The sequence below is a fragment of the Pelodiscus sinensis genome, chromosome 19, assembly GCF_052426305.1.
Source record: "Pelodiscus sinensis isolate ZL-2025 chromosome 19, ASM5242630v1, whole genome shotgun sequence".
Classification (NCBI taxonomy): Eukaryota; Metazoa; Chordata; order Testudines; family Trionychidae; genus Pelodiscus; species Pelodiscus sinensis.
The window spans coordinates 19,648,096-19,673,617 of record NC_143070.1 but is presented as its reverse complement, the minus strand read 5'-3'; the positions used below and the strand labels follow the sequence as shown (position 1 = coordinate 19,673,617).

The 25,522-nt window shown below is 48.8% G+C and overlaps 1 protein-coding gene across 5 annotated transcripts; it reads right to left on the bottom strand.

Moving 5' to 3' along the window:
- Nucleotides 1-1,381: 1,381 nt before the first annotated feature.
- On the bottom strand, nucleotides 1,382-24,005 carry LOC102445542 (uncharacterized). 5 transcript variants are annotated; one of them, XR_012898303.2, is made up of 5 exons: nucleotides 23,875-24,004; nucleotides 22,131-22,331; nucleotides 11,572-11,685; nucleotides 6,463-11,289; nucleotides 1,383-6,225 (listed from the first exon to the last, which is right to left on the bottom strand). XR_012898303.2 is itself a non-coding variant. In XM_075912967.2 (4 exons), exons 2-4 carry the CDS (start codon nucleotides 22,315-22,317, stop codon nucleotides 9,875-9,877), a joined length of 1,716 nt encoding a protein of 571 aa, XP_075769082.2. In that variant the 5' UTR covers nucleotides 22,318-22,331; nucleotides 23,875-24,004; the 3' UTR covers nucleotides 1,383-9,874. The 5 variants fall into 5 exon arrangements, 4 of the variants coding, with proteins under 4 accessions (XP_089627185.1, XP_075769082.2, XP_075769084.2 ...); XM_075912967.2 differs by having other exon boundaries at nucleotides 1,383-11,289; XM_075912969.2 differs by having other exon boundaries at nucleotides 1,383-11,286.
- Between the last annotated feature and the right edge of the window lie 1,517 nt (nucleotides 24,006-25,522).

Here is a 25,522-nt window from a genome sequence, read left to right as displayed (position 1 = left end):
TCTCAGAGACCCCTTGTGGCTTTGCTGTAGAAATTTCCAGCAGGCACTGGCAGCCTCTTGACAGCATGACAATCCACCAGGCATCCTTCAGGTGAAGAACAGATAATGAACATGCTGCTTAGATGTAAAAAAACCCTATTTCCTATGTATACACAGGTAAACTCGGGAACATAAAGACAATAAGTCATATGACTTCCTGCAATATCTTACATATTTGATGTTAAGCTTAACTGAATCCTTCACTATAAGAATATAATGTAATGAAGACATAAAAGGGAATTAATATCCACAAGTAACACTGTTAACATCTAACAAGCAATATCCAAACATAATTAGTATGTACATTGAATTCTATAACAGTACAGGCTTGCATTTCAAAGCTCCAGCCTTATCTATCATGGCTGTTAGATATTGAAAAGGAATGGCCTTAATTAACATTTGCATACTTTTCAATTTGGGTAATTTAGCCTGCTGGTTGTATTACCCGCACAAAATACTCACACTCTCTAGGGCCACCCACTGTTACTCATTCCTAGGGCTCAGGTATAACCCTCTCAATGTAGGCACCCACCCTCACCTGTTTCTAGGGCTCAGGCGTAACCTTTCCAATACATGAACCTATCCCTACCTTTCTGCAGGCTCAGGTGTTACTTTACATTTTTCAGTTTTGTGGGGTCTTTTACTGGTGAAAGAGCCTCACACCGTAATATCCTACTTCATCTCTATTTATTAACTATCATCAAAAATAGCTGCACACCCCAGGCATACAGTTCTCATCGCTCTCAATGAGACAGATGAACTCATCTTGATGGGTATCAGGATCAGGTCCATCAAGGGACTCCAGTTTCAGCACGGCCATTGGCACAGGTGATCTGATCTTGGAGCTGTGTCCTAGAATTGGCTCCCAAAGTATTTTCTTTTGTGCCTCAGTTTATATAATGAAACCTGAGTCCTGCTTAGCTCTACTTTAACCATTATTTTAGTATAATTTTACTAACCAATCATAACATACAGTAAGGCTTTGTCTAGACTGCACCCCTTTTGCGGAAAAGGGATGCAGATTAGACACAGCACAATTGCAAATGAAGCGGAGATTTAAATCTCCCCCGCTTCATTTGCATGAACATGGCTGCCGCTTTTTTCCGGCTCGGGGCTTTGCCGGCAAAAAGCACCAGTCTAGACGGGGATCTTTCGGAAAATAAAGCCTTTTCCGAAAGATCCCTTATTCCTAATTTTAAGAGGAATAAAGGATCTTTTAGAAAAGGCTTTATTTTCCAAAAGATCCCCGTCTAGACTGGCGCTTTTTGCCGGCAAAGCCCCGAGCCGGAAAAAAGCGACAGCCATGTTCATGCAAATGAAACAGGGGAGATTTAAATCCCCGCTTCATTTGCAATTGCGCTGTGTCTAATCTGCATCCCTTTTCCGCAAAAGGGGTGCAGTCTAGACACAGCCATAGTGAATGATCTAACCAGACACCACCATCTTAGTTGATTTACACCTAGCAAAATTAATTATACAGCAGACAGAAACAATGAAAAAAAGAGATCATAAAGACAAACAATAGGAAAGTGAGGACCATAATCACAGAATGATGATTCCACAACTTCATTTACTGATAAACAGTTTCTTGCCAGACAATGCTATTAAACTAAGTTTTCTTTACCCATCTTGACATCTGTTTCTTTACCTGGTGATAGTGGGTGCCAATAGGACAGGATCTCCTCACAGTCTGGTGTGACACTATTGTAATACAATTTAGATGGAATGTGAGTATGTGACTCCAGGTTTTACAGCTAATGGCTGCTGCTCTTCATTCTGGTGTCCATTTAGGCCTTCCAATATGGTTGCAGAAAAACTATATTGTTACAATTGATTCATCCTTTGTGGCTCAGGGTCACACATATATAGTACAGACAGCACTACAAATTCCAAGGCCATGCATCAAAAATTATGATTTTTTTTAAACTTTACAGTTTGGTTCCTTTTTGTTTCTGAACTGATATGGAAAATTGCCTCCTGGCTTCCCATAACCAGCAACTCCTACATTCATAAATATGCCAAATATTGCCAGAACCATGCCAAAAGCAGGAGAGCTGGTGATATTTAAGATCTGTATATCACACTGAGATATACATGTCTTGGTATCATAGAACCATAGGGTTGGAAGAGACCTCAGGAGGTCATCGAGTCCAAACCCTTGTACAAAGCAGACCAACCCCAACTCAATTATCCCAGCCGGGGTATTGCCAAGCCAGGACTTAAAAAAACCCTCCCCCCACAATAAACTTGTGACACCCCTCTCCTCCACAATTCCTTTTTCAGTCAGGACCCCTACAATTACAACAGCATGACATTATACATTAAAATGATGAAATGTCTGATTTTTTAAATTATGTGACCCCAACATTGACAAAACTGGACCATGAATTTGACAGACTACAACCAATTCTGGTTTTGGTTTTAGAACTTTCTTCAGTCTCAGGCAGTTTCAAGGCTGTACTACTTTTACTGTTACTAGCAAAATTCTTTCCTTCTGTACCATATGACATTAGAACCTTTTCGTAGTTGGATGGAAGTTGGTGAGTTTATATGACTTGGACACCTTTCTGTTAACATCAGCTACCAGCCAAAGAGTCTAGGGAACAAAGCTGAACTCCAGAGGGGTCAGTGTTCTAGGAAAGCAAGAATTAAGGTCTCTTAGGTGAAATTCCAACAGCTCTGAAGCACAGAAATCCTTATGGCATTTTAGTAATAATTAATTTCCAAAATCTATGTGGACTTTTTAGCATTGGAATTTTCTTCATGACTTAGGTGTATATCATCATACTTAAATGAAGTAACAGAAAAGAAACCATTCAGATTTCTCAAGAAGTTATAATCAAGTCCTGTCATAATGTGGGACTCTTATCTCAGTCCCTTGCTCTGCATGGCGCTGTTCTCTGAAGGATGTTTCATTCCCTGCTTGAATAATGCCATATCTCTCACTCATGGCCAATGCAGGCAAGGCAGACTCTTTGTAGGAATAAGGAAGTATTGTATTTTCTTGGCTCCATCCCTAGCCAGCACACTTTTAACAATGTGTGTCCTGGGTGGATGCATTTAGATCTCATGAGGGATGAGGTGCACTAGAAGGCTTTCCCGCACTTGGAGCACTCTTCTCCAGAGCTTCCCTGAGGATTATTAAGAGCTGAGCTCTCACTGATCTTTTCCCAAATTCATGGCATTTAATGGTTTCTTCCCTGTATGGGTTCTCTGGTGGACAACTGGGGGTATGTTACACTACAGAGTTTTGTGGGAAAAACAGCTAATTTTTCAACAAAACTTGAGGAATGTACACACTGCAACTGCATTCTTCTATAAGAAAACTGAAAGCACAGAGGGTTTTCCTGGCATTGGTAATCCTCATTCTAAGGGGAAGAAGCCTTTTTGCAAAAGAACTCTTTCGCAAAAAGGCATGTGTGGGTGGGGAAGAAGGAGTTCTTTCAGAAAAAGAGGAAAGAGGAAAAAGCATAGGTGCCCTGGTGGCCATTCCATCCATAGCAATCATAGCTTACATGTGAGAGAGCGTCCATTCAGTCTGGACACTCTTTCAAAAAAGCAGATTGCCTTTTCAATGTACTTTTGCAGTGCTGACACTCTCAGAAGAAGATTTTTCAAATCTCTTCCAAAAAAAAAGCTTCTTCTGAAAGAAGCCTGTAGTCTGACCTCTGACTGAGGCTTTTCCTACCCTTGGTAATTCATAAATGTGATGGTCTCTAATGTTATGGACTTACATAACATTGTTGCAACCACTGTCATATGTTTGCACCAAAACTTGTGCAAAGTGGGCCAAGTGAGATGTCTACAGAAAGCTTATGATTCCCTGATTGTTTATACTGCTCATATGCATGTATCCTCTTTGTACTTGAAGTTATGAGTATTGGCACTGTACTTGCATTTCACGTTTGTTTCTGGGAGATGATCAACAAGTTTGATATTGTGCAAGGTTTCTGGGAGACTATCAACAAGCACTCATCTATTGTACAAGGTTTACTTGTTAATAGCAGTACTTGAGTGACAATGCACCTCAGGTGGTGCAAATCCACAGCTGAAGACTTTGTTGTGTACCTTCACACCAGCACGTAAGTCATGGCTGCTTGCCTAAAAAAATCTGCAGCGTGCATGGAAAAGTGATTTGCTCGTGACAGAATCCATTTTGGAAGGTACTTTTACAGGAGAACAATGAATTCCCTCCACATAGGCAAGGATATAAAGAGGGCTCCAGAGGTTCATCCATCATTGTTTTCATTCCAGCTCATCACTTCAGGAGCATTTTTGTTATGAATTGAACCCAAAAAGACTGATGTATTCAAAGGCTGTATTCCAGAGATGTTTAATATATCAGTTTATTCCATCTCTGCTACAAGCCTACACCAGGAATTTTGTAATCAGTGTATTTAATTTGTTTCCTTTAACAATTTTACTCACCATTTCCTTTCTTTATTCATAAGCCTTTCAATGTTATATTCAAAAAGACTGGCATCATGTGCATTTCTGGGTAAGATCTAAGGTTTAAATTGACCTGGAAATGTGGCTGATCCTTTGAGATTGGGAGAACCTGTCCAGATTTCGTGAGACTGGTTTTCATAACCTCTCCTCTGTGTAGAGTATGGTACTGGTTGTGAAACAGCAGAAGCTGACATGTTTAAGGGGATAGGTTGTGTGTCTTCTTGCTGGCCAGTGCAGCAAATAGAAGTGCTCTTTGTGACTGATTTGGTGCACTTTATAGTGGAGGGTCCCCAAGCTTGGGCTATAAGTAGCCCTGTCTTTGAGCAATTCACCGATTGGACCCTCTCAGCAGTGCTCCCAGAAACCCTCTTATATTACAATAGGGTCTCTCTCATCTTTGGGTACTCCAATGTGATATAATGTGCATGTGATGGGGTGCCTGCACTCTGGCTGGTCCAGTGCCGGCACTGTGGGTGGAGCAGGCCCCGCAGCACCGTTAGTGCTGCGCATGCTCCCTGGTGTCCAGGGAGCTTAGCATCGGCCTGGCATTAAGAGAGGGGGGTGAGGTGCAGAAGCACGTCGGCATCACGCTCCCATGCATGGGAGGCGTCCCGGTGGGAGATTTAAACCCACCAGGTGAGCTGGGAAGGAGGCTGCCAGAAGACGCCACGTGCTGTGCCAAGCCTGGGCGGAGAGCACCACAGAAGGGAGAGAGCCTCCTATGCATGGGCTCCACTGACCACTCCGTGGGAAGAGTGGATGGGGCCCAGGGCTCTCCGTTTCAGGGCTTGCCATGAAGCAACAGCCCTGGGAGTGGGTTTTTTGTATACCACCCCCAGACAGATGGTCTAGTAGAAAGGTTTAACAAGACTCTAAAAAGTAGGCTATGTCGATTTGTGGACAAGGACAAGATTTGTGGACAGGGACTGGAACAAACTGTTGCCCGCTTTATTGTTCACAGTCCAGGAGGTACCTCAGGCATCCAGGGGTTCTCACCATTCGAACTATTATATGGACGCCAACCCCGAGGCATACTAGACATCATAAAGGAAGCATGGGAGGAACAAGAATCTAGGGTACAGGTATCAGTTCAATATATACTGGGCCTGAGAAAGAAACTTCAGACCCTGGGGGAGTTTGCAAACTCAAATCTTTTGAAGGCCCAGGAGAGGCAGGTCCATTATTATAACCAGGGAGCCCAGTTGAGAACATTTAAACCCGGGGACCAGGTGTTGCTTCTACTGCCCTCATAGGACTCCAAATTACTAGCGAAGTGGCAAGGATCTTTTAAAGTATGGCACCATGTCGGGGAAGTAGATTACGAGATCCAACTCTTGGGGAAGCAGCAGGGTACCCAGATCTATCATGTAAATCTCTTAAAGGGGTGGTGCCCCCGAGAAGATCAAGCCCTGTCCACCTGAGCTGGAGCTGGGCCCATGGGGCGGAGAAACAGGGGATTCCCCACCTGTCCAACTAGGGGAGGAGTTGGACCTGAGCCAGCAGGACGATCTTCTATGACTGTTGCAGACGTTTCCCCGGGTCCTTTCTAAGGAACTAGGATGAATAGCCTGGGCCTACCACCATGTCACAACTGCACCAGGAAAAAAGGTATGAGACCCCTGTGGGTCTCTGTGTGGAAGGAGTTACAGTGCCGGACCAAGCTATACTTGCACCCCGGGTGCACGGTCCCTGATTAACATGGTAAGGGGTGCCGCAGTCCTGCCCCTGAGCACCAACCTATGGGGGGCACCTGATTGAAGTGGTAAGGGGCACCATTCACCTGGGCGTGTGGCATATGTGCGGCCCCACCCCCGGGTACGCAGCACCCCTTACACTTCAATCAGGTGCCCCCCATAGGTTGGCGCCCCAGGCAGCTGCCCAGCTAGCTCCCCCCCACCCTTAATCTGGCCCTGGTTACAAACCAGGTGGTGGAGGAATCGCATAGCTATTGGCAAAGTCCCATAGTTCTGGTACCCATGGGGGACAGGTCCATCTGCTTTTGTATCAACTTCCGCAAGGTAAATGTGCTATACCATTTCAATGCCTACACAATGCCCAGAATGGACAAGCTCTTAGAACATCTAGGAGATGCACACTATAGATCTACCCTTGACTTAACTAAGGGCTATTGGCAAATCCCACTAACTCCCGTGTCTAAAGAGAAGACGGCATTCCCCGTCCCTTTTAGGTTGTACCAATTCGTGACCATGCCCTTTGGTCTGCATGGAGCTACCATCACCTTCCAGAGGTTAATGGACAGGGTTCTCTGGGAACATCGCTATTACACCACTGCATACATAGACGTCATAGTGATGTTTAGCTCTACATGGGCTGACCATCTACAGCAGTTGGTAGCAGTGCTTACAACTCTGAGTGACATGGGCTTACGGTGAACCTAGGCAAGTGCTACTTTGGACACCACAAGGTATCGTACTTGGGGTGAGGCAGGGCAAATTAAAGCCTTTGGTAGATAAGGTAGGTGACATCCAAGACTTCCCCACATTGATGACAAAAAAGCAGGTATGCCAGTTTTTGGACTGGCAGGCTACTACCAGCATTTCATTCCCAATTTTGCAACACTGACAGCCCCCTTAACAGATTTAATCTGTAAGACCCAACCAACGAAAGGGTGGTGGACTGAAGAGGGGGAGCAAGCGTTCCTATCACTAAAGGAGTAGTTGACCCATGCCCCTGTTCTGACCCAAGTGGACTTTACAAAACCATTATAAAGCAGACTGATGCTTCGGAGGTTGGGTTGGGGATGGTGTTGTCACAGGAAGTGGAAGGAGAGGAGCACCCTGTCCTCTATATAAGCTGAAAGCTGTTTCCATGGGAGCAGAAATATGACACGATAGAGAAAGAGGTGCTGGCTATGAAATGGGCTATAGACGTGTTGAGGTACTATCTTCCAGGCAGTCAATTCCAGCTGATTACAAACCACGCGCCCCTCCAGTGACTGCACACCATGAAAGAGATGAATACATGCATCATGAGATGGTACCTGTCCTTGCAGTCATACTGCTTTGAGATGACACATCGGTCAGGTAAAACCCATAACGCAGACTTTTTCTCTAGAGCAATGAGGGAGGAAGGGGAAGAGGGCCTAGGCCTAACCTGGATGGGGGGTGTGTGCTGGGGCGCCCGCACCCCACACTCCGGCCGGTCCAGCACCGGCACTGTGGGCAGAGCAGGCCCCACGGCGGCGCTGCCAGTGCTGCGCATGCTCCCTCATATCCAAGGAGCTTAACATTGGCCCAGCATCAAGGGAGATGGGCAGGGCAGTGCCACGCCCCCACGCACGGAAGGCGTCCTGGCGGGAGATTTAAACCCGCTGGGCACACTGGGAAGGAGGCTGCCAGGATGCCATGCGCCGTGCTGAGCCTGGGTGGAGAGCACCACGGCTCTTACGCATGGGCTCCACTGATGTCCTCACAGGGAGAGTGGACAGGGCCCAGGGTGCTCCAGCTCAAGGCCTGCCATGAAGCGACAGCCCTGGAAGTGGGCTTTTTGGGTGGAGCCATGCACTGGAAGGAAGGTTGGAAGTAGCCCAGGGTGGGGCCTTGGATATTGGCCCACAGGCTGGTGAGTTTCAGGTGGAGTCCCCGTCAGCCAGATCAGACGTGGATTCCTCCAGTCCTTAGGGCCCTGAGCTGAGTTCCAGTAGAGGGGGAGGGTCCTGGTCCCCCTACCCCTCTGACAGCAGTGTCTCGGTCGTTTGGAACCAATAGGACCCGACCAATGCTTCAGACTGTAAAACTGTGCCTGTTGGGGAGATTTTGGGGAATTCAAGGGTGGTTGGGGCTACTCACTAGGGTGTGGGGTTGAACTCCCGAGCTGGGGGAAGGGATGGTTGGACGCACACTGTACCCACTCAGAGGAGGGGCAGTGGGAGGTGTGTGACACTGACTAAAGCTTTCTCTGATTAAACTACAGCTTTTATCTTTCTCTCCTGACAGACGTTCAAGGAGGTATCAGCCCTGACTGAACCTTTGCCCACAGTCTGAGCAGTTATAGGGATTTTGTCGTGTATGAACTTCTGATGTGCAATATGGTGTGAGCGTTCACTGAAGCTTTTCTCACAGTCAGAGCAGCTGAAGGGTTTCTCTCGTGTGGATTCTCCTATGTCTAACATGGTCTGACCTCTCATTGAAGCCCTTCTCACAGTCAGAACAGTTATACACAGTGTCCCATCTAATTTTTTCCCAAAGTTGCAGATTGAATTTTGTTAAAGGCACCAATATGTGCGACATATTATCCATATTGGTGCACAGAAGTTCATGTGGCAGGAGTTGGGCTGGGCCTCAGGATCTTGTATTATGGGAAGGAGGCTCAGGGCTGGGCCAAACAGCTGGGGACTAGGGGCTCAGGGATGAGACAGAAGCTTTAGGATGAGGGCTTGGGCTCGGGGTGTGATCTCTGAGGTGGGCCAAGGATGAAGGGCTTTGAGGGGTAGGCCACCAAAGGACGATGTAGGAGAGAGAAGATCCCCCCCCCATCAGCTTCCTCTCCCCCAGCTCTGATGCTGCTGGGGGGGGGGGGGGAGGCATGTTTCCCTGTCATGGCAGCTTTGGGACTGCGGCATAGCCAGCTGTGTGCTGGTTATTGCTGGTCTGGGCAGGAGTTGAAACCAGTGAGTAGAGGCATCAATCTCCACCACAGCCCTAAGAGCTTGCTAGGTATTTATTAGGCTGTAGCAAAGCTGTATGACCACACAACTTAAAGGGGACTTAGATTATGGGGTTCCTCTCATGTGGATTCTCCTATGTCTAACAAGTTCTGACCTCAGAATGAACCTTTTCCTGTGGTCAGAGAAGTTACAGGGTTGCACTAACAGGAATGTTGTGAGCAAGACACAAGAAGTAATTCTTCCACTCAACTCTGCACTGAGGAGGCTTAATTGGAATATTGTGTTGAATTCTGGGCACCACATTTCAAGAAAGATGCAGAGAAATTAGAGAGGGTCCAGAGAAGAGCATAAAATATGATTAAAGGTCTAGAAGACATGACCAAAAAAGGAAGACGGAAAGAACTGGGTTTGTTTAGTTTGGAAAAGAGAGGACTGAGAGGGGACATGATAGCAATTTTCAAGTACCTAAAAAGATGTTTCAAGGAGGAGGGAAAAAATTGTTCTTAAATTACAGCAAGGGAGGTTTAGGTTAGACATTAGGAAAAACTACATAACTATCAGGGTGGTTAAACACTGGAATAAACTGCCTAGGGAGGTTGTAGAATCTCCATCATTGGAGATATCTGAAAGCAAATTAGACAAACATCTACCAGTGATAACAAAGGGTGCTTGGACCTCCTGTCAGGGCAGGGGGAATGGACTTAATAACCTCTTGAGGTCCCTTCCAGTTCTAGTGTTCTATTATTTGATTTTATGATTCTATGATTCTCCTGTGTGGATTATAGGATGATTGTTAAGATTTGAGGGCCAAATCAAACTTTTCTCACAGTCAAAAGGTTTTTCCCTTGTGTGAATTCTCCAATGTTTAACAAGGCCTGACCTCTCCCTGAAGCTTTTCCCACACTCAGAACAATCAAAGGGTTTCTCTCCTGTGTGGATTCTTCCATGTGTAACAAGGTACGAGCTCCTACTGAAACTTATCCCACAGTCAGAACACCTGAAGGGTTTCTCCCCTGTGTGAACTCTCCTATGTGTAACAAGACTTGAGCTCCTACTGAAGCTCTTTCCACAGTCAGCGCAGTTGAAAGGTTTCTCGCCTGTGTGGATTCTCTGATGACTAATAAGATGTGAGCGTCCACGGAAACTTTTCCCACAGTCAGAGCAGCTGAAGGGTTTCTCCCCTGTGTGAATTCTCCAATGTTTAACAAGGTGTGAGCGCCCATGGAAACTTTTCCCACAGTCAGAGCAGCTGAATGGCTTCTCCCCTGTGTGGATTCTCTTATGTATGACAAGCTGTGAGCCCCTATTGAAACTTTTCCCACACTCAGAGCAGCTGAAGGGTTTCTCTCCAGTGTGAATTGTCCTGTGTCGAACAAGTTGTGAACTCTCATTGAAGCTTTTCTCGCAGTCAGAGCAATTGAAGGGTTTTTCTCTTGTGTGGTTTCTCTTATGTCTAATTAGACTTGAGTGCTGACTGAAGCTTTTCCCACAGTCAGAGCAGCTGAAAGGTTTCTCCCCTGTGTGGATTCTCCTGTGTGTATTAAGATGGGAGTTCCAACTGAAGCTTTTCCCACAGTCAGAGCAGCTGAAGGGTTTCTCTGCTGTGTTGATTCTCCAATGTCTAACAAGGTCTGATCTGTCACTGAAGCTTTCCCCACAGTCAGAGGAGTTGAAACATGGCTCTCTGTGGATTCTCTGATGTCTAAAAAGATTTGAGCTCCTACTGAAGCTTTTCCCACAGTCAGAGCAATAAAAGAGTTTCTCCCCAGTGTGAATTCTGCTATGTCTTTCAAGGTCTGACCTCTTACTGAAGCTTTTCCCACAGTCAGAGCAGTTGAAGGGTTTCTCACCTGTGGGGATTTTATGATGTTCAATAAGAGTTGTACAGTCATTGTAAGTGGAGGGTGCTTGTTGATGGGGGATTTTCTGTTGAACCGCTTCTGTATTTATTTTCACTCCCCTGCCCCAGTGACTGGATTTGCCTTGTCCCTCCTCTGGATGTTTTCCCTGCTGCCTGTCTGGGCTATGCTGACTCTTACAGGTTTCTCCCTGCTCAGGTATCTGGGAAACATGCCCTTCAGAACTTCCCAATAACATCCCATGTGGAGCCACTTGCTCCGGTGCTTCCTGATGAAGACTCTCCTCATTGTTCTCACTCAGCGTCCCATCACCTGCTGGGACAGAGAATCCAGACAGGAGTCATTCTCTGTGCTAAGCTGAAAGGAAAACTCTGAAAGGGGAATAGAAAAGGGGGAACATGCCCAAATAATGGCTGGAAAGTTCAATAATCATGAGTTGAGTCCATAACCCTTCCCCAAAAGAAAGAACTCAACCTTTGTCTCCACCCTCAAACTGGAATTGAAGAGACAGAAGTTAGATTTGATGAAAATGCACAAGTGATGCTTTCTGTGATGACACAGAAATTGGTTTCTGAGTCAGTTTAGCTGAGTGCTCACCTGTGTGGGTGTCGGTGATGTTCTCCCCTTCCTCTAAGCCCTGGAGATCCGGGATCCACAGCTCCTCCCCTTGCTCCACCCAGGAGATCACATGAGCTTTGAAGACTGGAAATCCTGCCCAGGGAGCAATTAATCAAGTGCTGATCTTGTTCATTAAGGTCCATGCCATTACTGCTTCCACAGCCAGGATCTGAATCACCCACCCAGAAAGACTTCTCCCCACCTTTCAAAGACTGGGTTCTGGATGGGACAAGATCCCAGGAAACACTCACCTACAGTAAAAGTGCATCGCCCCTGCCTTAGGAATGGCCCAGCTTATTCCCTGTGGGAGATGAGTGTTCTGCTGCTCCCTTGAGGGAGTGTTTCTCAAAGTGCGGTCCATGGACCATTAGTGGTGCGCAACCATCTTGCAAGTGGGCCACAGGTTTGGAACTTGCCTCCCAGCCACCAATGTGGAGCCAGCGCTGGTGCTATGGCCCTGAGCCCCCTCCAAGGCTGGAGTGCCAGCACCAGCTTCCCACTCTAGGGATGGGGAGGGGGAGGGAAGGCAGCAAGCCTTGTGGACAGAATACGACTTGTAGAAGGAAATGGCTCTGTGTGCTGTCACTCCCCCTCTCTCTGGCTGGAAAACACTCACCTCAAGTCTTTCCCTGCTGCTCCCATTGGCAAAAATTATGACCAATGAGAACAGCAGGGGATGGAGTGGTAGGAAGTGTTGGAGCCAGGTAAGTGACCTCTCTTCCCCTTCCACTGAGATCTCGCACCCCTATTCCTCTCACATACTCCCCTCCCGTCAAGACCCTGCATGCCCAACCCATTCCTGCCCCCACCCTTCTGGACAGAACCATTGTCCTCAAGCTGCTTCTGCACCCTGCCTCCTATCTAGACCCTCACTCCCAGCACACTCCTAAACCTAATCTCCCACCCAGACCGCTCATGCACCCTAGCTCCCACCCAGACCACCCCCCTTCCTTCTATACCCATTTTGTCATCACAGGTGACTGGCTTGTGGTTCATGGAAAGGTTTGCATTGAGTGGTGTGGGCCATGGGCCAAAAAAGTTGAGAACCACAGCTCCAAAGTACAACTAAGTCTCCCTCATGGCCCATTCCATCTCTCCACCCATCTCAGGGCAGGACAGGAACATGCTGTTCAAAAGGTGAGCTTCAGCGATGGTTTGCAGGTCTGACACTAAGGCCCACAGACAGGGCTCAGACTGCAGCAGCCACTTGGCAGGTCACTAGAACTTGGGGGAAAAAAAAGACCCAGCAATTCCCAGCTCTAGCTTCCCCGAGGGCTCTGTCCAGAAAGCTCCTGGCTGGGGGGCTTGGATCAGCTCACCCTGCTTCTTGGCTTGGATGCTCTACTTGAACCAGGAGGAGGAAGAGGAAGTTGCCTGGTTAATAAGGCAAATCCTTGGCTGGCTGCTTCAGACCCTGTATATGCTCCACACTCCTGACCCCTAAATTGTGGCTGGGTGGGCCCTGCCAGCTGCCCACAATAGCTGCTGCTCCAACTGCTGCTTCTATGTCTGGCCTTGGTGGTGTTTGGCTGTGCTGCTTCTTCAGGGAGGGAGGCTGGGTTAGGGCCATATCTGCATTGTTGCTGCAGCTCAGCTCCCCTTCTGCTGCCTCGGTTCTACTCTGCCACCAGCAGCAGCAGCAGCTTCTTTGTGTGGATTCCAGCCTTCCTCATGGCCAACATGGCCTTCCATTTGTTGCCCCTCTTGGCTGCACAGACTCTACCGTTTACTCTGTACCTTGTGGGCACATTCCTCACACCTTCAGCCAGATCCCTTCTCGGACCTTCATTTAGTACTGGGAAGATCCCACTGTGATGTTACAGAATTAAAATATGACCATGTAGTTCATTTGTGTTACCGCTGTTACACAATTACAACAAAACATGTGCTAAGTGTGTCGTGTGCAGTGTCAATGGGAACGTTCTGACATGGTGACTGTGATTATCCTGTCTGTGTGTGGACATCATTTTTGTACCTCAAGTTATGAATATGGACCATGAACCAATATTCCAAATATAGTTGCTGCTGCGGAAATACCCACACTGTAGTTTGCATCCAGTCCACCCTGCACACTGTGAATTGACCATTCAGAGTGATGGTCCATCAACAAAACCCATGCGCCATGGAAATCTCATCCTCACCAGACATATGTTCTCAGACTTCTCCGCCAGACGGTGGGCAATGCCTGCCATGGCTCATTGGGGCAGCCAAGGGTATGTGACTAGCTCATGTGACACTAAAGTCCATCTGGCCCCAATGTTTTTCAGCTCACGGTGCTGGGGCATTTGCTGGGAACAATGAGGTCCCTTCCAACAAACCTATTGGCCTAGAACTGCAGAGAATTCACTGCCTGGGGATTGCTCTATAATTCTAACAGTGGAAAATAGTGGGGGTGTCACATTCCTCTTTCCCCATCACAGTTAAAAGGTCTGAGCTATGCCAGGAATAACTTTGACAATCAGGAGGTAATTAACACCAGCTCCTCACCCCAGCCTCAGAGATGCCTCAAGAAAAGGGAAGATGAGCTTGGATTAACCTTGCTCTTGGCATCCACCCCCTGTGCAGCCTGCTCCCCCCTTTCCAGTCTGGCCCTGGGAGAGAGAGTCCAGTGTCTCCTCAACACAAGCAACTGCAGCCCAGTTGGGGCTGGGATGTCCCAAACACCCACCCCCACCTCATCCCACTGACCCTGCCACCCTCTCCCTATTCTCCCAAGCTACCCTACCCACTCCCTATTTCCCCATCACATGACCTTCTTCCACATCCTCTGCAGGGTCCAGGAGGCACCTCATTAGTGGAAGCCCACCTGCGCGGCTCCACTCACTGAATCTGTGGCCATTCACTTCTTCATGCACAGCTGCGCAGGCAGGCACCTCAGAGCGGCAGTTTCCAACTGCTGGTTTGTGGACCAGTGGTGGGCCATAAACTGCTGGTTGTGAGGCCATGACACACTGTCCAAGCACTCAGGCGGGTGTCACGCTAGAACCCAGCAGCAGCCAGCAGGAGTCTGAGAGCCCATTGCTCACTAGGACCCAGTGGCAGCAGCAGGCACTAGGGGAAGTGATCTCTGGCTCAGGTCCAGCAGCAGCAAGAAACTGGCAAACTCTGCTAGCAGGGACTCTGGGGCCAGGCTCTGGGCCAGATCCCCGAGCCCCAGGGCAGCACTGCTGGGCCTCTGCAGCCCAGGCTGCAGCAGGGAGGGGGGAATCTCCTGCAGGGCCTGTGGTATGTAGAAAGCTGCTTACCGGGAACAACTCCCAGGGCAGCACCCTCAGCCTGGCCAGCCCCTGCCTCAGGGCAGGCAGTGCTTGGAGACAGGTCAGAGACACCCCACCACCATCCCTCTGGAAGCAGGCCCCCCTACAGGGGGAGGGTTTGGCTCCAGGCTGCTCCCAGCAGATCTGGCTGAGATGCCTGCCTGGGCCCAGGGAAGCCGCTGTCAGCTCCAACCATGTAAGGGGAGCCAGCCCTGGTGGGGGACAGGAGGGTGTGAAGAGGGGCAAGACAGACAAGATGGCTGATGGGGAACAGGGATTTATGAGGTGGGGGCAGGAGGGAGTGCAGGAAGCGCTGAAGGGAGGTTGGGGGATTCAGAGGAGACTGATGGGGCAGATGGGAACAGGAGTGCAACGGAGGGAGACTCTGAGAGGAGGTTATGGGGCAGAAAAAGGAGGATTTGGGGAAGGGAAGCTGGAGGGAGAGTGTGAGAGGAAGAGCAGCCTGGCTGGGGAAGGAAGAGACGCAGGGCAGGGGTTATACAGAAGGGGAGGGTGAGATACATTGGCAGCTCCCCAACTCCATCGAGCAGGAGGTGGGGAGGGCAGAGGTGACTGGTGATAGCACTTGGGGGTACCAGCTCCTATGCCCAACAAAATTTCTAAAGTTTCCAAATAGGGTACCCCAAATGCCCCTGCGGGTGCCCCTCCCTGTGCTGGCACCAGTCACCCCTGGGGGAGAAGCTGCCCCACCCAGCAGCCAGAAGGGAAAATGTTCTGGGGTTTTTTTTAGTGTAGATATTTGCAAACTCTGATCTGTTAGGGACTGATAACAATGTATTTACATATTCATTATTTACATAATGATTAGGAAAAAATGCAAATAAAATGAAAGGTCTGCCAAAAGTTTGTGACTGGGTTTGGTGGTCCTCGGTATAAAAAATGTTGGGAACCACTGCCTTAGAGGGAACACTGGCAGAAAGGAAGAAGGTGCTGACGGAACAGCAGCAGCAGAGCAATCCAGCAAAGGAGGGGCTGCCCAGAAAAGCAGCAACTGCAGCAGCAGCCCACCAGGGTTCCAACAGGAGCCTCAGTGGCACCAAACCCAGCAATCCCACAGGCTTCTCTCTGTGCTCCACAGAACAGCAGGGATCTCAGCAGCAGCTTGCCATGAACTTGCCACAGTTCACGGCAAACCTGTGCTCCCCAACCTCCTCTAGAGACTGACACAGCAGACACACCATTCTGCTGGCAGGCCAGAAGGATTGCTAAGGAAAGGGAAAGAAAGAGGAGGAAGAAATGTGCAGTGGCAGAATGGAGATTGGTAAATAGAAACTCCATTTTCACTTGTTCATTCTAGTTAAAGTCCTGATCTTCACAACCTCCTCTGGCAAGGAGTTCCACAGGTAGATGGTGCACTGTGTGAAAAAAAACTTCCTTTGGTTCCCTTTAAACCTTCTGCCTATTAATTTCATTCATGATCCATAGTTCTTATGTTATGGGAACAGTAAATAACTTTTCCTTACTCCTTTTCTCTATATCCGTTATGATTTTATAGACCTCTGGCATATCCCTCCTTTAGTCTCCTCTTTTCAAGGATGAAAAGTCCTACTCTTTGTAATCTCTCCTCATATAACACCCGTTCTAAGCCTCTAATCATTTTTGTTGCCATATTCTGAACCTTTTACAATGCCAATATATCTTCCATGAGATGAGACAACCACATCTGTACGCAGTACTCAAGAAGTGGGAGAAACATGGATTTATATAGAGGCAATAAGATATTTAAAAAGGGATAGAGAATAAGACAGAGAATGATTCCTAAGATTCTGTTTGCTTTTTTGACTACTGCTTCACATTACATGGATGTTTTCAGAGAACTATTGACAATGACTCCAAGATCTCTCTCTTAAGTAGTGTGGGAGAAAAATCAAATAACTCCAATTGAGTCTAAGGGGGGGGACTGTACAGGAAATCAAAACTCTCTAAAAGAAAACTCCTGTAAGGGTTAAAAGTTTTCCAGGCCTCTCCCTGTAACAGAGAGAAATCATCTTAACTCTAATCAAGACCCTTGCAATGCCTCCTCTCTCAACTTCATGGAGACTCCTAGTCTGTCACAATTTGTCATGTAAACTCTTATCTTTGTCACAGTTTGCCTTGTAGACTCACTTAGGTTATCATGTGCCTTTGTACTGTAAAACTTACTTCTAGCACTTCTGGTGTGAACAGAAACGTCTGAGAGTACTTCTGCTGAGACTTTGATATGTTAAAGAAAACAATCAACAACTAAACTTTCTGAACATACTGTATAAAGGATCCCTGAAACTCTCTCTCAGGGCTGCTGCTGCTCTCACTCTGGTAGCTATCAGCCTGCACGCATGCATAATAAAGTTTTCCTTCTAGATTTCTCTCCTGCCTCACTGCTTTGACCTCTAGCCTCGGACCCTTCTGGTGACTCTGTACCCCAGGGGAGTGAGATTTCCCCAATGGTTACAGCTAAATTAGTCATCATTTTGGATGTGTACTTGGGATTCTTTTTTTCAACATGTATTACTTTTCATTTACCAACATGAAAATGCATTTGCCATTTTCTTGGCCACTCACCTAGTTTTGAGAGATCCTTCTGAATTTTTTCAGTCTGCTTTGTTCTTAACTATCTTGAGTAATTTTGTATCATCTGAAAATTTTTCCACCTCGCTGGTCACCTCTTTTTCCAGATTGTTTATAAATATGTTGAATAGGACTGGCCCCAATATGGACTCTTAGGTAACTAGTGATATCCCCTATCTCGATTGTGAGAACTGTTCATTTATTCCACCTCTTTTTTCCCCGTCTTTTAACCAGTTATTAATCCATAAGAGGACCTTCCCTCTTACCCCACAACAATTCTTTTAATTTAAGGGCCTCTGGTGAAGGACCTTTTCAAAGGCTTTCTGGAAATCTCTAAGTACACTATGTTCACAGGACTCCACTCAAGTAAATCTAGTGGTATTATTTCCCTTTACAGAAACTATGTTGACTTTTCCCCACCAAATTATGTTTATCTATATGTCTGACAATTCTATTCTTAACTATAGGTTCAACTAATTTGCCTGCTCCTTACCAGGCTGTAATTGTCAGGATCATTTCTAGAGCCCCTTTTAAATATTGGTATCACATTAGGTATCTTCCACTCTTTAGATACAGAAAATAATTTAAAGGTTAGGTTACAAACCAGAGAGTTAATAGTTCTGCAATTTCACATTTGAGTTCTTTCAGAACTCTTGGGTTAATGCTATCTGGTCCCACTAACTTGTTACTGTTACGTTTATCAATTTGTTCCAAAACCTTCTCTAATGACTGTCAATCTGGGAAAATTCCTCAGATCTGTCACCTAAAAAGAATGGCTCAGATTTAGGATCTCCCTCTCATTCTCAGCAGTGAAGACTGATGCAAAGATTTTATATAGTTTCTCTGCAATGACCTTATCTTTTAGCATCTTGATCATTCAATAGCCCCACTGGTTGTTTAGCAGGTTTCCTGCTTTTGATGTACTTAAAAAATGTTTGCTATTACTTTCTAAGTTTTTGGATATCTCTTCTTCAAACTGCTTTTTGGTTTTTCTTATTGTATTTTGACACTTAATGTGACAGAGTTTATGCTCTTTTCTATGTTCCTCACTAGGATTTAACTTACACATTTAAACTTTGCCTTTTTCTCTCTCACTGCTTCTTTTATTTGGTTGTTAAGCCATGGCAGCACTTTTTTGGTTCTTGGTGTTTTTTAATTTGCAGTATACATTTAAGTTGGGCCCCTATTATGGTGTCTTTGAAAAAGTTGCCATGCAGCTTGCAGGGATTTTACTTTTGTTACTGTACCTTATAATTTCTGTTTAACTAACCTCCTAATTTTTGTGTAGTTCCCCTTTCTGAAATTAAATGACACAGTGTTGGGCTGCTGAGATGTTTTCCCAACACAGGGACGTTAAATTTGATTCTATTATGAGCACTATTTCCAAGTGGTCCAGTTTCATGTATCTCTTGCTCCATTTAGGACTAAATCAAGAATTGCCTCTCCTCTTGTGAATTCCAGAACTAGCTGCTCCAAGAAGCAGTCACTTAATGTGTCAAGAAACTTTATCTCTACATCCCATCCTCAGGTGATGTGTACCTAGCCAATATGGAGATTAGTTGAAATCCTCCCCTATTGTTGAAGGTTTTTATTTTTCATTTTTATAGCCTCCCTAATCTCCCTTAGCATTTCATAGTCACTATCACTGTCCTGGTCAGGTGGTCATTAATATATCCCTACTGCTATACAGGCAGTCCCCGGGTTACGTACAAGATAGGGACTGTAGGTTTGTTCTTAAGTTGAATCTGTATGTAAGTCGGAACTGGCGTCCAGATTCAGCCGCTGCTGAAACTGATCAGTTTCAACAGCGGCTGAATCTGGACGCCAGTTCTGACTTACATACAGATTCAACTTAAGAACCCCAGGCATCCCCAAGTCAGCTGCTGCTGAAACTGATCAGCGGTTGATTCCAGGAAGCCCGGGGCAGGGGCTTCCTGTAGTCAGCCACTGGTCAGTTTCAGCAGCGGCTGACTTGGGGACGCCTGGGGCAGAGCAGCTGGGGTGCTGCTGGGTTGGTCCAGTAGCGCCGCCGCTCCTCGGCGCTACTGGACCAACCCAGCAGCACCCAAGCTGCTCTGCCCCAGGCGTCCTGATTCAGCCGCTGCTGAATCTGACCAGCAGTGGCTGAATCAGGACGCCTGGGGCAGAACAGCTGGGGTGCTGCCCAGTTGGTCCAGTAGCGCCCAGAGCGGCGCTATGGGACCAACTGGCAGCGCCCCAGCTGCTGTACCACAGGTGTCTGGAGCAAAGCCACGGAGCACGGGGGCAGCGGGACAGCCCAGACACGCCGTGGCTGTCCGCTGCCCACGTGCTCCGCGGCTTGGCTCTGCTTTGCCCCCCCCCCCCGTTCCCCTGGTCTGCAGACCAGGGGGACGGGGGGGGGGGCAAAGCAGAGCCAAGCCCCGGAGCGCCCGGCCAGCTGACAGCCCAGACGTGTCTGGGCTGTCAGCTGATCGCGCGCTCCGCGGCTTGGCTCTGCTTTGCCCCCCCCCCCCCGTCTCCCTGGTCTGCAGACCAGGGGCAAGGGGGGGGGGCAAAGCAGAGCCAAGCAGAGCCAAGCCGCAGAGCGCGTGATCAGCTGACAGCCCAGACGCTCTGGGCTGTCAGCTGGCCGGGCGCTCCGCGGCTTGGCTCTGCTTTGCCCCCCCCCCCTCCCTGGTCTGCAGACCGGGGGGGGGGGGGGGGCAAAGCAGAGCCAAGCCTCGGAGCGCGTGGGCAGCGGACAGCCCTGTCCGCTGCCCACGTGTTCCGCCACTTTGCTTCCTCTCCCTGGTCTGCTGGAGACCAGGGAGAGGAACCCCGTTCGTAACTGCAGATCCGACATAAGTCGGATCCGCGTAACTCGGGGACTGCCTATAGTCTTATTGTTAGCGCATGGAATTAGTATCCATAGAGATTCTGGAACATGAGAATGTGGAGACCACTGGACACATGAGGCATGAATGTCTGGAGGGGTAAAGCAAAATAGCCAAGAAGCAGTGTTTAACCCAGTGCATAATTTCAGTTTAAACATTCTGCTTTTCTGGGATGAGTTATCACCCTCCCATAAAATCACAAGGAGGGGAAGGGAGGCCCTTGGCATAACAGCATTAACCAATGGCTGATAACCAGAACGGGCTGGGCCTTGGCAGAATGGTAGCGCACTAAGTACCAGCCAACTACTTCAGCACATTGCAGATGGGGAAAGAGGCTACACAGGACACTAATGGCTGCAGCAACTGCAGACACACACTCCTAAGAGATGGCAGAGCAACACATGGACCCTTGTGCACATCAGGGGGATGAGGGGATAATGTATACGGACATTTTGTTCCAATGAGCAGGTATAAAGCTAAGGGGAGTAGCACACACGGAGTGCAATGTGCACCTTGTTTGCGTCAATGTGTGGAAGTGGACGTCCCGGGAGAGGCATGTCAGTGCTGACTGAGGGGCCGTGTTCTGCTGGCTGAGCCGGTACCATTGTTGAGGCGGGTCACATCTTACTGTACCTGTGCCTGGGGAGCTGACACTAGCACCCTGCTCCTCTGCCAATAAATCTGGCCAAGTGCCTTAGCCCTTGAATGGAGCCTGTGTCTTTCTTTGGCAATGAGCCTGAGCTGTGCTGCATGGGCAAGCCTCATGCTCTGCCAGTGCAGCTGGCATCAGTGCTCCAGAAAGAGCCGCTCTGAGCAGCCATAACAACACTCTGTGGCACTAGCAGCAATTCATATGGCACTGCAGCCCCTATGGGAAGCGAAGCTTATCAGTCACAGCAGCACCTGGCATCCTCGGTGTCAATCAGGACCCCACTGTGCTATCGGGGTGCTTGTATGGAACTAAGCATCTCCCCAATTAAATGTATTTATCCTTCCCCAGCCCTGTAAAACAGGGACATACTGTAATAGCTATTGCAGAGACAGGGGACTGGACACAGACACTCTAAGAGACTTGACCAAGGTCACACAGGAAGTCTGTAACAGGGCAAAGAATTGATTGAATGAAGGTCTCCTGAGTTCCAATGAGCCATATACTCTCATAGGAAGAAAAAGTCCCTGCCCAAAGATACTTCACTCTAAAAAGACAAGACAGATGGTGTGATTACCTCGTTTGCACACAAAGGCAAGTGAGCCTCAGAGAGAATAAAGCTGGATTTTTTTTTAAAGGAAACCCAGCCCGTGCCTGACATGTAAGAAGAGCTCTACACATGTTTACCTACTGCAAAGCTACCCTCCACAGAACATTTGCAGAGTGTCAACTGCCTCATCCACCCTCCCTCAGCCCCAACCCCTCTCACTGGCAGGATCCAGCATTTCACAGATCAGCCAGAGGCAAAGGACTCCAGGAACCACACTCGCTTTCCAAGGGCTCAGCACACTGGGGGACCCTGCAGGCATTAACAGCAGCTACACCCAGCCCCACAACTCTGGTACATGCTGTTCTTGCCCAGGCCTTTCACTGACACCTCCGGCCAGGGCACAACACGGGCAAGATGGTGGGGAAGCACATTGAGACCTTGGCTGTAGGAAGAGCAGTACCATTGTTATGTCTCTGAACCTGCTCTCCTGGGAAGGGTGTAGAGGGGACAATCTCTCATATACAAGCCAGGATTATTGGGGTTGATGCTCTTTGCCCCCAATGTCAGGAGTAAGGAGGGACCCTGAACCAAACCAAACCCAACCCAGTTGCTCCAGAACACACCCAGCTTCTGATACCCGAGGGGACAGGAATCCTTACCCAGCCAGCTCACAGCCTCATAATTCTCCTGCATCACATCCCAGTAGAGGGCTCTCTGACCCGGGTCCAGAAGAGCCCATTCCTCCTCAGAGAAATACACAGCCACCTCCTCGAAGCTCACCAGCTCTGCCACTGCCATTTCCTTGCCCTGGCTCTGTAGGCCACGGGCTAAGCGGGAGCAAGACATGGGTGTTCTGCAGCCTGTCGGGGTAGAAGGGCAATTGGAGACATTTCAGAAGGGGCTTTAACCCTTTCCAAACCCCCATTCTCCCCAGACTCTGCTCCTGGTGATAAACAAGCTAGACTCTGCCATTTTGGGTCAATGCTTGAGTCTCAATGTTCTATAACCCGCGCACACAAGTTCCACATCTATATTCATTTTGCTCAATACCTAGCTTGAGTTTCAACATTACTGCACCTGCAATTAATGGGATTTGGTTCTAAGTACCCAGCATTTCTGATAAACAAGGTACATATTCGGATGCCTGAATATAAATATAAGTGTCTAAATTTAGGCTCTTATAGCTAAAGGTCCCAGTCTTCCTCCATTTATTGATAGCACAGACCTCAGATCTCTCATGAAGATGAAATGAAAAGAGACTTTATGAACCTTCTCTGCAACACAGTTTCAGTGGTCAAGAGGATCACTGAGAGTAGGGGGTAAGGAACATTTTGGGTCAGGGACCACTGATCCACAAAAAAATCCATTAGGAGCCACACACAAGTGAGAAGCAAAAAGAAAAAAAGTAATAAACCTCACTGACCAACTGAGCAACAGGAAAGAAAGGACACTCCCCATAAGCCACAAGTGGGTGGGGAGGCACCAAAGCTCCATGGCTCACCCCCAGAGCAAGCTCAACTCTTCTGGGGACCCAAAGTTAATTTGTGAGGGACCCCAGGATGTTGGGATAGGGACAAAAATGAGGGTTTCAGTTTGCAGGAGGGGGCTGCCAGGGAGGGGGGGCAGGAGGTTGGGTGCAGGAACTGGCTAGGTTTGGGGGTCTGGGCATGAAAGAGAGTGCAGGAGCTGGCTGGGGGTGGAGGTCTGGGCAAGATGCAAGAGCATGCAGGGCATGCTACCCTCCCAATTTTCCCCTCACCAGCCTCCCTGGCACGATTCCACTTCCGGATCCAGCCCTTTGCCCAGGGCTGGCAGGCAGCTTTTTTTCCTAGCAATCCCAATGAGGTGCTATCAGTAACTGAAGGGCAGAACAGGGGCTGGAGGAGACTAATCCATGGAAAAGCAACGAGCCCCAGACAGACACAGCACAGAGCTCTGGGGAAAAATACCGAATAGGAGTCTGAGCTGCCAGCAGAAATACGCACCAGCATTAACAGCAGCGACTCTCCTGGGGACCTGGAGGTCTCAGCAAACGGCCCAGCGATAAATGCCAAGGGGCGCTGGAGAGTATTGATCAATCAACAGACCCGCCAGCTTCCCTGCAGCGCCTGCACACGGGCTGCCATTCTCAGTCACACAGTGACACGGGCAAAGAGGATCGTGCTGCGATGGGGGAGGGGAGGCAGAGAAGCGGGGAACAAAGAAAAGTGCCGCTTCTGCAAAGGGGAATTGTAACCCCCCCCCACACACACACCCACCCACATCTTCCCTCCGCTCCCGCCTCGCTCCCCTCAGCCCCGTGAGCGCCCCCCGGCCCCCTGCAGCGCCCCTCCCGTCCTCACGCTGCATCCTCCCTGTGCCCCAAGCGCCCCCTGGCTCTCCGATCCCCCGGCCCGCACGCACCGAGCTATAGCGGTACCAGCAGCTGGGCTCAGCTCGCTCCTTAGGCCGCACTGCGCAGGCGCCCCAGAGCGGAGCATGCGCAGCAGCCGTGGCTGAGGAGGCTGCCCTGACTCTGTGCGCAGGCGCGGGCTGGGAGGCGGCTCCGCGCGCTGCTGCCCCGGGCTCGGTCCAGCTGCGGCTGGGCGGGGCCCGGCGCCCCAGGGAGGCGGTGGCAGCAGCCCCGCCCCTCGGCAGCGCTCGGCGCCGAGAGTCGCTGCCTCCTCCCCCCCCAAACAGGGAGTAGCTGCTGTTGGGGGCTACCATCACTCCCCTTCTCCCCCCATCGGGGGCAGTAAAACAACCTGTTGGGGGGTCAGCCTTGTTTTAGCGGTTGGGAGACACTGGTCTCCAAACTGGCTCCTGGCTCGGATGTTCATTAACTGCTGGGCAAGTCACATTCCTCTGCAACATGTCACTTTTATTGGGTATAAAGGGGAAAAGAATTTAATTTTGAAACATGAGGGGACAATTGGGGAGGTTAATTCTTCTTCCCTTCAGGCCCTCCTCCCCCTCCCCCCCAAAGGAAAATGATGCAGGGCAACAGCATCCCTCCAGGAAAGGAGACTGCCAAATTTAAAAGATGTGACCAAACCCCCCCCCCCCCCAAAAAAAACCCAAACCAAACCTAGAGGATTTTTTCTTAGTAACTGACAATGACCATGGGACAAAAACAAACTGGAGATGTGACCTCAGAGTCAATGGTGAATGAACTGTAAAGGGGGAACTTATCTATTCTCAGCCATGAGGGGAAAGTTGGTCCTTTGGGGGACGAGCTTCCCTCCCCTGCACTCAGGCGATGACTGACAAAGTTTCCTCCTCAGAACTCATTAAGACTGCAGACAAGAACTGACTGGGGAACCCACAGCTGGGGAGGCTTTTCCACCAGTATTTGGGGTTTAGACAGAAAGTGTCACAATCCGAGGAGATTTTCTATCAGTCCCCAGCACTGAGGGAGAAACCAATCTGAAGGGGGGTTTACATCTAATTTATTCATTGGGGGGAGGGGGCTGGGATCCATGGGGTTGGGTGGATAATGGGTTATCCAAGAGAAAAGGGCAAAATCCAAGGGAATTTTTCACCCACACCCAGCCACTACCTGGGATGTGCTGGGTCCCTGGCCCTGCTATTGACGCAGACATCAAGGAGCCCAGGACAATGCTGTATTACCAAGGGCAGCAAGGTGCTGGCAGTGTTCACTGTAAGCTAGGTGCTCCCCCCTCCCCCTGGAGAGATTCAAATGCCACCCAATTGATTAGCAGAGCACACACATCTGCCCACAGCTGGAAGCATATTTTTATATTAGTGGTGCACATCTGCACATGCCTCAATGCACATTAAAATTATTCCATGGATGGCTGGAAAAAATTAGAGGGAACATTGTAAACCCCCATCCATTAGGAAGGTATGGCAGGGAACAGGTCTCTGCAGTTTGGGTTGTGGGGCTTGGTTTACACTCCTGAGTTAGAGTGACATGAGGCAGCTCACATTAACCTAGTGCTGACCCTACAGCCAGGACTGTCCCTTGGGGAGCAGGCGGGCATGGGACCTAGGACCACTCTTCCCCCAGTGCAGCAACACCTTTTGAGACAGGTTAAGCACAGGCTTTCTT

Bases quoted from the DNA above. Each gene is read 5' to 3' on its own strand.
- LOC102445542 (XM_075912967.2), bottom strand. From the start codon at position 22,317: ATGTCTTGCTCCCGCTTAGCCCGTGGCCTACAGAGCCAGGGCAAGGAA. The intron at 11,686-22,130 runs GTAAGGATTCCT...CTCCCTGGGCAG, and splicing joins TGAGGCTGTGAGCTGGCTGG to GATTTCCAGTCTTCAAAGCT. The intron at 11,290-11,571 runs GTGAGCACTCAG...TCTCTGTCCCAG, and splicing joins CATCACCGACACCCACACAG to CAGGTGATGGGACGCTGAGT.